We start from the raw sequence: 17,141 nt of genomic DNA, 5'->3' as shown, positions 1-17,141 counted from the left end.
TCCTAGGATCAAAGGCCTTTCATAATATATGTCAAACATATAAAACTGGACGGTCCACAATTCAATTTAAAATTTGCATACGATCACCAGATGCATATATCTGATGAATTAAGAAATCGAAAAACTATAGGAAATTTGTTTTATATTTTTGCTCACTTACACAAAGGAACAAAACAAAACAAAAAAGACAACATTGGGTTCATCGCTACTCGAATGTTTAAGATAAGTGATCTTGAAACACGAGTAGATGTTGAACTCGGACATTATGGATGTCATTTTTCGTGAATTTGATGCCTAAAATACGGTCATAGTCAAATCACATTTAAAACGCAAAACAAAAAAACACCCTCTCCAAATTTTGTTAAAATGCAGTTTTTGTCATACTAGATCCGGTGGTGGGAGAAAATTAAAGATTCACTTGCGCCTTTTTCAAATGTTACGCTAGAAAAATTGGCTTAAAAAAGTACAAAAATACTTATATCTTTTGATAGAAACATCGTACAGCTTTGATGTCTTCTAACGAAATGTGTATTTTGGCAATATGTACAATTGCTCTGAACATAGTAGGCTTGAAAAAATGATAGTTTTTGACATATGACAAAAAAACCGATTTCGGACTTTTTATTTCTTCAATAAGTTATATCTCCTCAGATTGAAGAGATAGAAAAAACTGCTCTTCGAGAAAGTTGTCGGGGTTTTTACCTTCTTCAACTTTGCAGAACATTTTATTTCGATATCTTTTGAAATAAAAAAGTTAGGTGCTGAAATATGAAGTATTTTAAGATTTGGCGTTTAGGACACTTTTGCATATAACGCGGCTTGGACTCACGAGCAAATGTCTAGAAGACATGAAGACTCTATCTTGGATGGTTTTTGAGTTATTAATTTTTTCCACTTAATGTTGGTCCTCGGACCATTGTGCACTGTGATATTTCCTGTAGAAGTCTGTTCTTAATAATGTGAGTGTTATGATAAAAAATTATGTTTTGCAGAAATGAGGATGAAAAAACTGAAGCTATGTGGTTGAGTGTACTCGTGTTATTGTACTGTTTTGTGCTGTATGTCGCCGTGATACTTGTGAATACTTGAAGACAGAAGATAGCTCCAAAAGTGTACCGGGTTGTGAAAAGAAAGAACAGAGTGTTCAGGTGCCGTTCATGAACCACTTAGGCTTTTTGGTGACTCCAGTTTGGCCAAAGTCTAATCAATTGGTCAACGTGGTTTATAAATGGCGGCTCCTCAGTGATGTTTATTGTTGTAGTGTTTCAAATGTTCAGTCAAACGAGAGCAAAAGGTTAGGAAGGAATCACGAAAAGGTCGGGTACGAAATTCGATTGCAGCTGGTTTACAAATTATAAAGAAAAAACAATCATGCACTTTCTTTACTGTTTTTGTTTTGCTCCTGCTTCTTGTCTGTGTCTCGATGTAAATTGGAAAGTAGTTTGAATTTTAAACAGAATTCGATTAGAATAAAACAAATCAAGCCATAAACCTATGTCGGAAGAAAAAACTGAATCGAAAGCGCAAAGTTATGTACAGAATTCTGTAGAAATCGAAAGTCGCACATCTTGAAAACAAAGTCCACTTCAACTCGAGGGTCCGAAAAAAGATTTTTCTTTTTATGTCATCGAAATTAACTATTGAATATTCACACATTTACTGGTGCAGTGGAAATCTTGAAAATGGTGCAGATTACAAAAAAACACTGAATTATTGTTTAATACTCGATCAGACCGTTACTCGTAAAAAGGGACAGCACAAAACAGACATTTACACTTCTAAGAAAATTAATATAAAACAAACGAAAAAAAAACGCATCGTTATTATTTCGTAAGTGCGTCATTTCATCGAACCTTTGGTTCGAGGAAATGAGGCAGTTAATGCGCACGAAGAATATGTTAGAACATATGATAACGCAAGGGATAAAGCGATTGAGGATCAACAATTTCGTAGAATACGATATAAAGTTCAGGCGTCAATTTTGCACTATTGATCGATGATGTTACTATAGAGAGAATTAGAGCGCCGAATGAAACCGTAACGAAACCGAAAGAAGAAAAAACAAAATCGACAAAGAAGAACGAAACAAAGAAACGCATAACGAGCGACTGATTGATTGGTTGGTTAAAAAGAACTTGATTCGTAGATTGAACGATTGTCGAATTGCTTTTTGTTTAAAATTCTAACCTGCTGCATTCTTTGGTCATTTCTATCTAAAACGCCAGTTACCAATTGCACATCGCCCCGCATGTTGATGTGGGGATCGCGTTCAGCCGCCAGGTCTAGCACCCGCAGCCGGTTGACCGAGAGGCCGGCTATCACGCCGCTGAACGGCCGCTCGATACGAGAGCGCCCGTTACGAGAGATCTTACCGCCGACCTGGACGTTCGACATCGACGTGAAGGTCGTCGATTGGTGACCTAAAAATAAAAAAGAGATGTGTAAATTTGAGTTGTAGAGAGTTTCGGAGCGATACCTACCGGTAGGATACAGCGTCTGCACGTTGTAGTCGTCGATCTGGAGCGTAGCGTTGGCTCCGGACCGTGTGAAGCGCACGATATGGTAGTTATTGTCATTCACTTTGACACCGATCTCACCCAGTGGAAGATCATGCGAGCCGATGTTGTACACGATGAACACATTACCTTCAACCTAGTGCAGAACATGGAAAAGCCGGTTATTCGTTGGACTGCCGATATACGTTACGCCGACGAAACTTACGATCTCCATCTCGATGTAGTCCTGCGTTGTCAAGCTTTCTATTCGCAACAATACCGCGTCAGACTTTGTCGTGACGAAGCCCAGTGCGATGTTATCTTCTTCCGTGTCTGGTTGCCTTCCGGGAGGAAACGTGTACTGAATCAGTCCCTTGTTGGTGCCAAATTCGTACGAGATGGATTCTGTAAAAGAACATCTTGAATCTAGTTCTAGCACTCCCTGAAACCCAGATAGCCTTACCATCGTAACAGGTCGGTCCAGTAAACGAGGTCATGTCGCACTCGCAGGCATACGCATTCCACTGCTGAACGCAGATCCCTCGGTTGGCGCACGCATTCTGGCTACACTTGGTGGGCCCCTCGCAACCAGATACCACCAGGGAACTCGGTACGACAGCATCCTCGGTCAGACTTGGCGTCGTATCAGCCAGGTCCACCGATGCCATGCAGCCTTCGAATCCGGTTCGGGAAGCTATGCTCGACGGTAATCGCGAGTACATGTCTTTGAACACGCCGCCCACGTACAGGATACCCTCCAGTTCCAGGTGCATGTTGTTCCCGCTGGCGGTGAAGATTTCGATGGATTCGTCCACCGCCAGCGTGTGCGTCTTGGGTCCCGGCCGCCGTATACTCACCGAGTGCCACCGGTTGTCGTTCATGTGGATCCGGGCTTTGTCCCGAATCGTGATGGGGCCATCGCCTAAGTCGAACACGTAATGGATGTGCCCGTTGACCAGTTCGACGGCTACGAAGTCACTCCGCTTGCCACCGTTGTAGAACAGCAGACCGTTGGGTTCCAGGGTTTTGAACCGGAAGTCGATGAACACAGAGGAGTACGCCTTCAGCATCGGTAGGCCGACGTAGGAGTGCTTCGAGCGGAAGGTGGCCGGTAGATAGGGTGATCCAGGGGGAGAATTGATGAAACGGGCCGTCAGCTTGAAGGTGGTCGTTGGCAGGGCGGACAGCTCCGGTCCGAGCGTTTTGACCAGGTCAATGTAGCTGGCGAAATAGAAAGTGGAAGAAGATTATTAGTTTGTAGTAAATAAATGTTCGAGGAAGATTTTTTGTTTTTTAATGCGATCTCAGAATCTGCAAATAGTATTTTCCAAGTCTGAGAAGACGTAAAAAGTGTACGTAGTTTATGGATAGCACCTGGGTTAGCCAACACTCCACGTAGAGGAAGTTTCGTCAGTCCTAGCAGATATTTCACTATTGTACTTGAAAGTCGGTACTGTTAGATATAACTAATCGGATGCTGAAGTACTCGACACGCAAGTATCATTTTATAGCCACGTTGATTCATAGAGGTCTACGTAAGGACTTGGATAGGTGTCAAAGAAAGAGGTCGTTTGTTGAAAAGCATGTCATTCTAGACAGTCAATCCAGGTTTTGTGCGGTCGGATGTACCATGCTATGTTATGCTATAAACCCTTGCACTGCTCTCGCTACAATCGTTTCGTCGGCAAACGTGTATTACTTAGCGTAGACTTTAGTATAAGATTAATTCGATACTAATTTCAACCATTTTATGCTTAGACATTTATATTTAGAACCCATTCAACGTTATTCAAAGGGAAAATCTTATACTCAATTTATAAAGTCAAACTTTGAAATTTTCGATCTACTATTCAATTTATTTTTCAGCAGGTTAATGTCTAGTCATCCGTTGGCCATTGTAATTGCCGCATCAAAGTATCGGTGGCATCATTCGTTGATATACCACTGGTAATTGCCTCATCGGCCACAAAGACGCCGCGATCAGGATGCTCCACCCGTGAACCTAGATGAAGTGTTGGATCCTCTCTGGAGCCACCATGTTGAACACCAGAAGGTTCATTATTCTTCACGATTTCCAGTAGATGTAGCTTCACCGCAGGTCATCTGAATACCCCTGATGCTATAAGCATTAGGGTTGACGTACTCGTCCATCTCTCCAAGGAATCGACCTTTCTATGCGTCCACGAATCCATTGACAACCCAGGCAACACACCATCGAATATTAGTAGAGGCGATAGGCGTACACTTTACCAAACTCTTGATGATGCAAAAGCTGGTACCGTAATCCGGGGTATCATTGATCAGCGGGGTAACATTGATCGGATTGACCTACCTCAGGAAATGTTCAAACAAGCATTTTACATTGAATCAGTTTCTGCTATCGAATGGTATATCGTAATCTGCTATCATTAAGCTATTAAATGACATGCAATTCATGAAAATTGAATTTCATAAACATTGAAATAAATCGGTTTTTCCATAACTGTGTTTCGTAACGCAATGAGATACATTGTCAAACATTCATGCTTGGCGTGAATACTAGATACAATATGAGGTTTGAAATCACTGTATTACTTCAATATGATATCCTAGAGTTGGATTTAATAAACAAAATTTCTATGAAAATGCTCTTTTTCAGTAAAATATACGATTTATTAAAAGTCGGCTATCAATTCCTTAAGCCATTGCCTATTTTTAGGCGTTATTCGTGGTTTACAGAATTTTAATCCTAAAATAACTTAAAAATTACATAATTTATAAGAATTTGGACAACATATTCGAAATCAGCGACCCCGAATTTAGTAAGTAAGGGTATTTTCAACACAAATGATCATTGATCACTGACATGATCAATGTTACCCCAAATCAACAAAATCAAAAATTAGATTAAAAATCCTATTTAAACATATTTAAAAGTTTTACAACACTTTTTCGAGTAGCTTAACACATACTCAGAGGGCCAGTACTTGTTTTAAAAATATAAAACATGTAACGTTTGCTTTAACAAGAGAATTATTCAAGAAAGATCGAAAATTCTGATCAATGTTACCCCGGATTACGGTAGATATGTTCGGAGGCTCCATGAAGATGGAGTGGGCTTCCTTCAAGGATCAACAACCGTTGCGTTGGCAGACTTAGAATCCTTCGAGAGTTTCATGGAGAAGCAGATCAACCACGATGTCAACGCAACGAACGCGATAAGGGGCTGTCCATTAATTACGTAAGGGTTTATAGGGGGAGGGGGGGTTTGAGAAATCTTACGCGCCATACAAAAATATTTGGCTTTCCATACAAAAAATCTTACAAGGGGGGGAGGGGGTGTAGAAAAATCGCAAAATTTCCCTTACGTAATTAATGGACAGCCCCTAAGCTTAGAGCTTCCAAAGCACGAGAAGTCTAAAAAGTAAGCTAGAGAACCCTGTCCTTTTGGGGCCGGAAACTGTGCCACAGCATATCAGAGTGCTAGAGTTTAGGGAGCTGAATATCGACAAGCGGTGGCAAACAGGGACGAGTCTATTGCGGGGCAATCACGCGAGCTTTGGAAAATGTGAATCAAACAGTATCAGCAGATCAACGAAGACAACGTTCCGCGCTGCTTCTTCAAGAATCTCTATCCGCAGCAGACCAGCGTTATCCAAATCTATGTGTTCACGGGTGCGAGCGTGTCAGCCTGTGTGTGCGTAAGCCACCGTTGAACAACGGTGGACGGAGAGTCAGTGTTCATTGATTGCAGCGAAGACATCAATTATGCCTCTTCGAACGCTATATACTGTTTCAATCTCTAACCAAAAAACTTATAGTTGAGAATCACTGCCTTTCAATAGATTATTGGCCCTGTACCGTAAAGAGAAGAAACCAAGAAAGAAAGATGGAAGACGAAAAGCGTTGGATCTCTGACGGTCACAATTACGACCAATGGGCTTATCACGTGACGGTACTTCTGGTGGAAAAAGGCCTGGAAAAGCTGTTGGAGACACACCTGAAGTGCAAGCAGAGAAGAAGCGCAAACTCGAGCAACGCAGGAAGGACGATCACAAGTGTAAGAGTCTGATTATCCATCGTATCGCTGATAGCCATTTGGAGTTCGTGATGGGAAGAGAAACCGCCAAGGAATGCTGGGAAAGTCTTCGGAACACCTTTCAACGACGAGGATTGGCGAATCGACTCTTTTACCGTAGAAGACTTGGTGTTATGAAGCTTAAAAGTGGAGAAAGCATGCAGAACCATCTTCTGGAAGTCGACAAGCTTCTTCGGGGATTGGAGACGACAGGAGCAAACATAGAAGAGGACGATGCGATCATCGCGTTTGCTGCCACAAGTGAATCCAGTGTTGCTGGAAAAGTCAAAAGATTCATTCCATTGGTTCCTGGATTCCGGGGCGTCCGACCATATGGTGAAGGATAGGAACTGTTTTGAAGAACTTCATCGCCTGCCTCACAAGATATCGATTGCTGTTGCCAAGAGTGGTCAATCGTTGGTCGCGGAACATGCTGGAACAATACGAATGTACACCGAAGTTGACGGAAGGAAGCTATCATCGGTTGTCGAGGATGTGCTGTATGTACCAGGACTTCACTTGAATTTGTTTTCGATTAGTCGCATAGAGGAAAAAGGAATGTTCATTACTTTCGAAGGAAAAGTTATCGTGAGTCTAGATGGGAGAGCGGTTGCCACTGGAAGGAAATACGGAAGATTGTATAAGCTGAACAATCGAAAGTGAACTAGGAATTCAAGCGTGAAGCAGAGGCGCATGTTGTGAACAGTGCAGTTTTCAATCTGTGGCATAGACGTTACGGACTTCTCGGAGGAGCGAACTTGAAGAAGCTGTGGCGGAACGAAATGGTCCAAACAAATTCGAAGCTACCTGAATCAGTGGAAACTAGCATTTGTGAAGTATGCATGGAAGGCAAACACACAGTCAGAGAAGAACATCATGGTTGGATACAGGCTTGTCCGCACTGAGCGCACGAAAATTCTGCTCTTTTGATTTACACCACCAAAATCATCATATTTATGCAATCTTCCTATCTTACCTGATAGAAGGATGTTTGAATATCCTAAATGTCATTTCGAACTGTCAAAAAATCGCACCGCAGTGCCACACTGCGCGTACAAAGAGAAATTCACTGGGGGAATTCACCCGGGTGAAATTCTCTTTGCGCGCACAGTGTGGCACTGCGGTGCGATTTTTTGACAGTTCGAAATGACATTTAGGATATTCAAACATCCTTCTATCAGGTAAGATAGGAAGATTGCATAAATATGATGATTTTGGTGGTGTAAATCAAAAGAGCAGAATTTTCGTGCGCTCAGTGCGGACAAGCCTGGTTGGATATGCCACAAACGGATACAAAATGTGGGATTCTCGGAAGAAGAAACTGTTTATTTCTCGTGACTTTTTATTTAATGAAAGAAAGAAGGAAGAGCCAAAAGTAAAGTAGTAAAAGTATTGCTGCTGACGTGGATGAGTTTAGCGATGAACTGGATAGCGAGGAGCGAATTGTAATCAAGCCGGAGAATTGTCTGGAAGAGGTGCAGCCTGAAAACGTGGATGGTGAACATTATGAAGCGGAAGATGAACCTGTTCCAAGACCGGATGATGCTAGTTAAACTCATGACGTTGAGGAAGGTTAAAGTAGGAAACGAGGTCATCCAGCCGATGAAACGTTCAGTGAGCATCCCGTGCAGAAGCAAGCGATAAAACTACCGACCCGGTTCAACGATTTTCATATGACGCACAATGCAGAATCAACGTTGGCGTACGCTCTCAGTGCTGAAGCATTTGTTGGCGAGAATATCCAATAACATTGATGAGTAGAAGAAAAGAAGCGACTGGATATTTTGGAAAGGAGATATTGAGTCGGAATTTATCATCGTTGAAGAAACCTGGAACCTGGGCTTAGGAAGCAAAACCCGAAAACAAAAACATTATTGATTGTAAATGGCTATTCAAACTCAAACGTGATGGAGTTGAAAATATCGAAAGCTACAAGGCCCGCTTAGTAGGAAAAGGATATTCGCAGAAGACGAATTTCGATTATAATGAAACATATGCGCCGGTTTCAAGAATATCTACGATCCGAATCCTGTTGTTGGCTGTGGCAAACCAAAAGCGATGTACAATTCATCAAATGGATGTCAAGACAGCATTCTTGAACAGGACGTTAAAGGCAAAAATATACATGAGGCAGCCCGAAGGTTTTGAAGTAGGAGGACCCAATATGGTTTGCCGGTTGAGGAAATCGCTGTACCGATTAAAACAAACACCGCGAAGCTGGAACGAAGAATTCAACAATTTCATCCTGAGCCTGGGTTTCCAACGATCTGCCTATGACAGCTGCCTGTATTTTCGAAAAGTTGGAGATGTTACTGTATAGAGCTTGCTGACGTTTATTCACCTCTCTCTTTCATGCATGCAGGCGGGATAGGATTTGTTTTCATCGGGAAACCTTTCCTGATGACAACCAATTCCATTTCGCCTGCATGTTTGAAAGAGAAAGGTGAATAAACGTCAGCAAGCTCTATACCTCTTGCAGTATGTGGATGACATCTTGCTGATTTCAAACAATCTGGAGGACATTGCATGCATCAAACCACAGACAAATAGACGTAACACTCTTCAAAACGGCTTGGCACATGCATTTAACGATCAGTTCAAACTTCATTTGATTTGCGCGACCGTTCCACCAGATGCGCTAGTGTTCGATCGGTTTGACGTTTGCCAGTGTACACGTTGCTGAATGATGCAAACGAAAGTTACAAGCAATTTGTGTGTTAGTGTGTGTGTGAGCAAAACGTCAAATCGAAATCCATCATGGCCGACAGTGTCGCGCGCGGTTCTACCAACAGGTGGCAGTGTGCTCATGAAAATGACACCGGGCAAAAGTTTTTGACGAATTTCCTTTAAGATTGTCTGTGATCAAACGGAAGCTAAATGAGCGATATGGGCGAACTGAAACAATTCCTTGGATTGAAGATTGATTATGTACAACCAAAATCGAGGAGAAATGAAGATATATCAATCACGGTACATTGATAGACTTCTGAACCATTTTGGAACGTCGGATTGCCATCCTGTACCGCTTGAGCTCCAACTAAAACTTGAGAAGCAAGGAAATGGATCAATCACGAAACATCCGTATCGAGAACTGGATGTCTGTCCTTATCGTCGCAGTTGCCAAGCAGATGCCATAATTGGATATGCTGATGCTAACTGGAGTAATGATTGTGAAGACAGACGTTCAATATCCGGATTTATGTACCAGATTTACGATGCCACTGATTCAAGGACATAGAAAGCAGAAAACAGTTGCTTTGTTTTCGTGTGAAGTTGAGTATGTTTGCCTTAGTCAAGCTACTTGTGAAGCCATTTGGATACGAAATCTCTTGGAAGAATTTGGAATACCGATGGATGAACCTGTGAAGATTTACGAGGATAATCAATCTTGCATTAAAATTTCGGAAGAACCTCGGGAGCATAAACGTATGAAGCATGTGTATATACGATTTCATTTCATTCGTAAGTGCATCCAAAACAAGATCATCCAGCCGATTTATATTTCGACGAAGGAGCAAGTTGCTGATATACTCACAAAAGGACTTCCTGCTGGGCCCTTTCTGTTCCTCAGAAGTAAGCTGAACCTGTCCGATTAAGAAGGAGTGTTGAACATAGCAATCGGAGACAGCGTTTGTGGATCACAGCAACCAATGAACTGAAGTGTCGAGTAAGGTGTAACGAAAATCCTTTTCATTACTGTTTCAACCTCAAACATATTTTTGAGAACCACTGCCTTTCAATATGTACTGTCCACGTTATTGGTGGTTACCGATACACCAGGATAGCATCCGAAAAATACTGAAATTGTAAGTATCTACAGGTATTTACAATTACATAACCTGTCAGTTAACGAACTGACAACTGACCAAACTCAACCGAAATGAATTAAACAAAATTACAGCTTTGTAGCTGCTAAGTCTGCAGCTAAAAAAAGAACGGTGTATGTTCTGACGGCAGGCTGTTCAGAGAAAGGGCTTGTGCAGGATATATCTGAAAAGTTACAGCAAATGGCCTTGCCGTTTGAAGCACCATACTTCACTCTTCTACGTCGCCAGTTTTTGATCTACCCGCGCATCTTCAACACATGTGTTAATTGCCTTTTATCCTCTACAACGAAGGGAGAAGCATTTCGATATGCCCCTTCAACTCTTTAAACATCACTACGTGAACGAATATCTGGACACTACCTAAGGGTCCAGGAAGCTCTAGAAACTCTAGAATGATACGAGTTTCGCAATTTCCTGTCCAATTTCGAAGATGTGGTGCAAGGTATTGAAGAAGTATCCTATGATCCATAGAAGAAACTAACTATGGAGATAATTGAGAACACAGAACTCTTTTTGGTGATACACTGGATGCGCACTGAGGACTGATTCACGTACACTGTTATTCGTTGTAAAGATCTTCAGTCAAAACCACGTTCCCACGAAGCGAGAAATGCTTCGGGTTGTTACGAGCCCGTTTGAACCGCCAGGTCTGAGGAAGAAAGATCTCATCAAAGGAAAGATCCTCATCGAAGAGATTGAGACCTCTGGAACAGGTTAGGACGAAACGATCAGCGAAAACAACATTCGACAATGGCGTAATGGGTGGGTAGTTTAGATCAGTTGGATATAGGGCACTGCACGAAATTCTCTCCTTCTCTTTCACTCTTACAGAAGTTTTGTATAGGGCACTGCATTGTTTTTATTTTGTATGGGATTTTGACGTTTCTTGGCCTTGTTGCTTACAACATTTCTGTAATACCCCGGACAGACATGTGATACGAGTGTGATTCCTGTACAACGGTACACAGTGTCAAGAAAATTTCAACAAGACTGACTTGAACTGAGAGAATTTTCAGTATGGCACTCATTTCAAGCGCAATTGTACAGTGATTCTTGTATCACATGTGTGTCATAAGTATAAGAGTGAAAGAGAAGGAAAGAATTTCATGCAGTGCCCTATACCAAGAATTCTTCGGTGCTACTTTTCCACCGCTTGCTCCTGCAATGCCAATCGACAATCGTGAAGCTCTACGTATTCGTTGACCCTCGAGAAACAGCATATTGGTGCGTCATCTATGGTCCACTGCATGAATTTATGCTGGCCTGCTCACAGAAAATTTGACGTTTGAGCGGTGCCGACACCTCTCAAACGTCAAATTTCATGTGAGAGTAAGCAGGCCAGAATAAATTCGTGCAGTAATCCATTTTCGACCAATGACACAAAAGCAGAGCAGCTTCCATGAAGACCCTTTACATACATACTTCGATTAGAGTTGAAGGTTGCGAATCTTAGTGCTCAATGCCTTAAATCTCTTCTGGCCATATCGGGACGACCAAAGGAAACTCTGGACTCTGATGTGTGGCCGTATAAGCCGCACTCTGGGCGAAAAAGTGTCAAGGGAATGTGCTTTGTAAAAGTGAAGGAAACATGTTCACGACCCTCACCTAGGGCTCCAACCCCACCGGCTCGGCTGCAAGCTTTCATCCTGCTGTTTACATAAGTTGAACTAGCTTATTTTGGATCGGTATTAGTTGGAGAAGTCAAATTAGACGTTGGAGAGTCTTGTACGCTTGCGATGAGCTCTGACGAAGATGGGTAAAAAAAGTATACGAGCCAATCATCACTTGTGCAACCAAATGATTTGCAGAAGTGTAAGATCTGAAAGGAACGGAAAAACGGCACCAATCAATAGATCTGTGAGCGGCGTAGATAGTACTTCAAAAGCAGTGAATCTGAGGGAGTTCAACATGGTGGCTCCAGAGAGGATACAGATCTTCGTCCAGGTTTACAGATGTGAAGATGTTCCGATGAGTGGGACAAAGACCCTGTATTCCTACATCCAAGTGAAGAACATTGAACAGAACAGATATTTCTACCCAAGAAGAACTTTGCCCAGTACAAATTTCCCAAATGAAGGAGGCACGTTCCTCTGGAGCTGACCTACTGACCTGATCATATCACCAGGCTCCGCCACTTACATCATGCAAACCGGGAAGTCGTTATACACGAAATGAGTATGTGTATGTGAGAACGGTTTTAAGTAGCAAAGTTTCACAGTCTTGCCGAAAAGATATCAAGGTAATCTACCTTATGTTCAATGAAGGCAACTTGTTCACGGCTTTCACCTAGGGCTACACTCCCACCGCCTCGACTGCAAGCTTTTGTCCAGCTATTTACATGTATACGTTGGATAGTTTATTTCGGATCGGTCTTAGTTGGAGAAATCAAGTTGGATGAAGTCAAGTAAAACTATGGGCAGCTGTATTCACCTGTCTGGCAGTCTGCGCGGGTAGTCGAGAGAGAGTCTACAATCTGATTACTGAGTCGTGTAGCATGAAACATTGCAATCAACTTAGGTCGAAACCTCATTTCCAGGCCTCTCACGTACATTCCTTTCAGTAGACCAACGCTACATGAGGAACCCTACGATGCAATTTTACTTGGGCAATAGATTTGCAATGAGTTCTGACCAAGATGAGTTGAAGAGTACGCGTCAAACATCGCTCGTAGAACCAAATGTTTTGCGGAATAGTGAGACCTGACTGCAAGGGATCTACAGGGGATACTCAAATTAACTGGGACAGGTAAAATTTCCACTTTTCAAAAAATGTTCAACTAGCTGTAACTTTTCGAAAAGGGCATCAAATATTCTCAAATTTTTACTGTAAGTTCATCAACTAGTTGTGTATCAGTGGTCCAATTTTGGAAAAGATTGGGCTATTTTACACGAAGTTAGAAAGATTCTAGAAAAGGGTATAATTATCCGATTTCCAACTTTGAGCTGTTATATCTCTGGATTCAATGAACCGTATGCAATGAAATTTTGACCATTCATTCAACTTATATAATGAACTTTGAAAAACATTTGACTTAATTTCAAATTATTAATAGGAAAAAAAAGATATAGCGATTTCATTTATTCTATGTTTTTTAGTAAATTTATCTATTTTTCATATGCATCCCATTACTTTTTCAATTTAATGCCGGCCATTTGGTTGCTTTCCTTCGAAACATAAATATATTCAAGTCAAGTAGAGGGAATTTAAAAGAACAATAATTACTATCTCGAATTTTGAAACGATCAAAATTTCATTGCATTCGGTTTGTTGAATCCGGAGATATAACATCTCAAAGTTGGCTATCACATAATTATACCTTTTTCTAGAATATTTCTAACTTCCCAACAAACATTTTTGTTGTACAAGAGTGGAACAAACTACTCTTAAGCAAATTATAGCTTTAGAAACTGTTATGCAGCTAGTTCTGTTACTTGGGTTCGTTTAGAATAGCCCGATCTTTTCCAAAATTGAACCACTGATACACAACTAGTTGATAAACTTACAGTAAAAATTTGAGAATATTTGATGCCCTTTTCGAAAAGTTACAGCTAGTTGAACATTTTTTGAAAAGTGAAAATTTAACCTGTTCCAGTTATGTATTTTGAGTATCCCCTGTAGTATTGGTAGTTGTAGGAACGGCGCTTAATCAATGGATCTGTGGAAGTGTGGCTAGTGTGTTAAGACCTAGTGCGCACAGCATTACGAGGGGTATTCTGACGACATGCGGTGAAACTAGCTCTGTTGAATATCGTGAAGAATGTTTATGATGTGTGATAAATGATTGCCAACTAAATTGTAGCAAAGGCAGAACGATGGTTAGTATGCTAATGTTAAATATGTTTGTTAAAAATATTTCACGAAATTAGCATTAAGTTTCTGACAGGAATGTGATTTAAATCCGGTGTCTTTAAAGAATAACAATGCCTCGTTATTATTAAAGTTAACACGTTTTCGTTTCGGTAATTGTTTCGGTATATTGTGTTGTAGCTTTCACATGAATCACTAATTTTTTTAGTTGGTTGGAAATTGTAGGAACAGTCCCTTTTTGATTAAATTTGTAGACACCTACTACCACACAACTTTTTTGAGTGCATGCATATTGTTTAAGTCCATTCTTTTCATTGTATGTATATGTATCATTTAGCTCATTTTTAAATTCCATACTCACCGGTGCCCATTGTAGACGAACCCCTGCAGTTGGCCGACAAAGTTCGGCATGGCCGCCGTCATCTGGATCTCCTCCTCGGCGTGGAACAGGCCGCCCAGGTGCAGCGATTTCACCTCCAGGGTGCTGTGCCGTCCAAGGATTGCTTCCGCTAGAGTTTTTTTTTTCAGTTTTCATTTTGGTGTTTGGTGGTAGGTTGACATTGTTCATTGTATTGGTTTGATCATGATGGAACACGCACGTGATGTGACGGAAGGTGATGCGTGTTGGTATGTGTTCGTGTGGTGATTTGGGGAGTAAGAGTGTGCGTTTAGTACGGAGTTTGTAAGAGTGGTGAATTGAGATGCGCGTGTTATTTTTTTTTTGTGTTTTCGTTGGCGGTCGTTTTCGATGAGGGAAGGGAAATCACAATGGTGAAAGTGGTACACAATGGAGATGGAAAGAGACACACAGAGAAAAAATTGGAAGAAAGATAAGAAGAAGAGAAAGAAGAGGACACATTCTAGTAAAAACGATGAACTGTTTCGTTTCTCCTCTCCGGTTACCGAGAGAATTTTATCTTGTACAAGTAAAGAAAAAAAACTTGCATAATGCATATCATATGGGTATATCACTAAAAGGCAATCTTGTGAAACTTGCTTGGGGGTTCAATGCTGTTTTTGTTTGATTTGGCTTGTTTTGGTTGGGCTTAATTTTGACTGGGTGGTGGTGGTGGTCGTGAGACGGTGGAAAAGTTTCGACTGGGAGTGGTGAGTTTTATTGTTTGTTGGGAGTTGGGTGGGGGCGTGATCACGATCTTGCTGCACACACACAAACACAAAAAGCTTTTTTGTGGTTTTTGTTGTGCTAAAACAATATGAACAAAAGTGTCGGATTGATTGGATGCCGAATTGTGAATAACTTTAAGGGACGGAACCAAAGCAGGGATTATCAAACGATAGTCAGCCATACAAAGCGGAAAGTAATTTTTGCCTTATGTGATTGCTTCGGAGGATGATGATAACAATTGCCATACAATAACAATAATAATAAAATTGTGAAAGTGGTGTCAACGGATGCTGCTTTTTCTTCAAAATTCAATCTATGACAGCAGAAGTTCATTCAGGTAAAACGGTGCGCATTTCAAAACCAGGCTATCAAAGGTGAGGGGAAGTGGGGGGTTTCGGTGCGTTTTTAGTGCAGAGTTTTGGTGCTTTTTTTTATGACGCGTGGGTGAATATAGAGCTAGCGAGGAACAGGGTAGTGTACTTTAGTTGGCGGTGGGTGTTTGTGGCTTTCGCAGGCAATCAACTCAACTCTGTAATTGTGGGTGCTATTATGTGTGCAATAGTTAATAGTAACAATATTTTGATAATTATTAATCATTAAACAATATTTTTTTAAAGCAAAAAGACGTGAGTGAGTTAATAATGACAATTTATAATGAATAAGTCCTTGAAAAAATACAATATTTGGGATTAACAGATATGGATACATAGGTACATTATAAATAATGTCAATTGTGCATTTGCAGCGAATGCATTCAAATGGCTTAGATATATAGTGTATATAAAACGAAAGCAAATATGTATAAATAGTGTTTGAGACACGAAAAAACAAGTACTGTGTCTAAGTTCGAGCGGTGCCGTTCTTTACTATGTAGTATTAAAAAAAATTTTGATAATCGTTTCGAAGGGATGGGTAAGAGTTAAGAAACGGTGGATTGGACTAAGTCTAAAGGGAAATTTTAGACAAGTAGAACAAAAGTGGACCGCAATTGTGCTAGAATCAGAGCTGCGAAATATCAGTCATGTCAGTTGACTACTGATTTTGCACCACCGTCACTATCACTGTAGGCCGATCAATATCAAAACGATAGTGACCGGCAACGGGTTGATACTGACCCGCACTCCAGAGCACTATCATAGCAACTGAACTGATATTTTGGCGATTTAAGCCAAAACTCAAAATGTTTAATGATTAACATACAAAACTTGTTATTCTGTATCACATAATCAAATTTCATGACTTTAAATATTTATTTTGATTTTTAAACGAATTTTAAAGATGGCCTATCAGTGATATCTACCCGCCATCACAGTCAGTCCAGTTGTGATGGGAAAAGAAAATTGACGGTGACTCAACAGAGCACACGCTGACTTGGATCGCGGTCAGCCGGTCAGCCTATCAAAATCGGCGGTTTGCCTACACACTTAGAAAAATTCATGTAAATTTGCGTCACTTTGGATGCACATATAAAAGCGACACATATGACGTAAATTTGAACGCCCAAGTGACGTAATTTTCAGTCACATTAAACTGGATTTTTCGTCATATGAAACGTAATGACTCACGAATCCCAAATTGTTTACGTCACCTTGAACTCAATTTTACAAGAATGACGTATAATTAAGTCAAAAGACCTGTAAATTTACGTCATTAAACTGTTTACTTTCTGTGCAGTGAATTTACGTCACGAGTAATTTTGATTTTTTCGTAGTGTGTATCATTGATAGTGACAGAGAGCAACTCTGGCTAGAATAGTATTGCTGTGTGCATTCAAAATGCAAATATCAAATGCGCGAGCACCAAATGCGGTAAGATGTTCTAACAAGTAA

At 40.9% G+C, this 17,141-nt stretch overlaps 1 protein-coding gene across 6 annotated transcripts in view; it reads right to left on the bottom strand.

The window, feature by feature from the left end:
• The window catches only part of LOC109425258 (neurexin 1), a 694,091-nt gene that overhangs the window by 20,820 nt on the left and 656,130 nt on the right, over positions 1–17,141 (bottom strand). For 3 of the 6 annotated variants that reach the window (XM_062846520.1, XM_062846525.1, XM_062846521.1), the window contains 4 exons: positions 14,548–14,695; positions 2,959–3,716; positions 2,722–2,900; positions 2,188–2,652 (listed from right to left, as the gene is read on the bottom strand). In XM_062846520.1, the coding sequence (XP_062702504.1) occupies positions 2,188–2,652; positions 2,722–2,900; positions 2,959–3,716; positions 14,548–14,695 (1,550 nt within the window). The remainder of the gene's footprint in view (positions 1–2,187; positions 2,653–2,721; positions 2,901–2,958; positions 3,717–14,547; positions 14,696–17,141) is intronic. The other 3 variants (XM_062846523.1, XM_062846522.1, XM_062846524.1) reach the window with 2 other exon arrangements.

The sequence above is a fragment of the Aedes albopictus genome, chromosome 1 (genome assembly GCF_035046485.1).
Source record: "Aedes albopictus strain Foshan chromosome 1, AalbF5, whole genome shotgun sequence".
Taxonomy (NCBI): Eukaryota; Metazoa; Arthropoda; class Insecta; order Diptera; family Culicidae; genus Aedes; species Aedes albopictus.
Note: the sequence above shows the minus strand (reverse complement) of the source record. Positions and strands in the feature narration are given on the sequence as shown.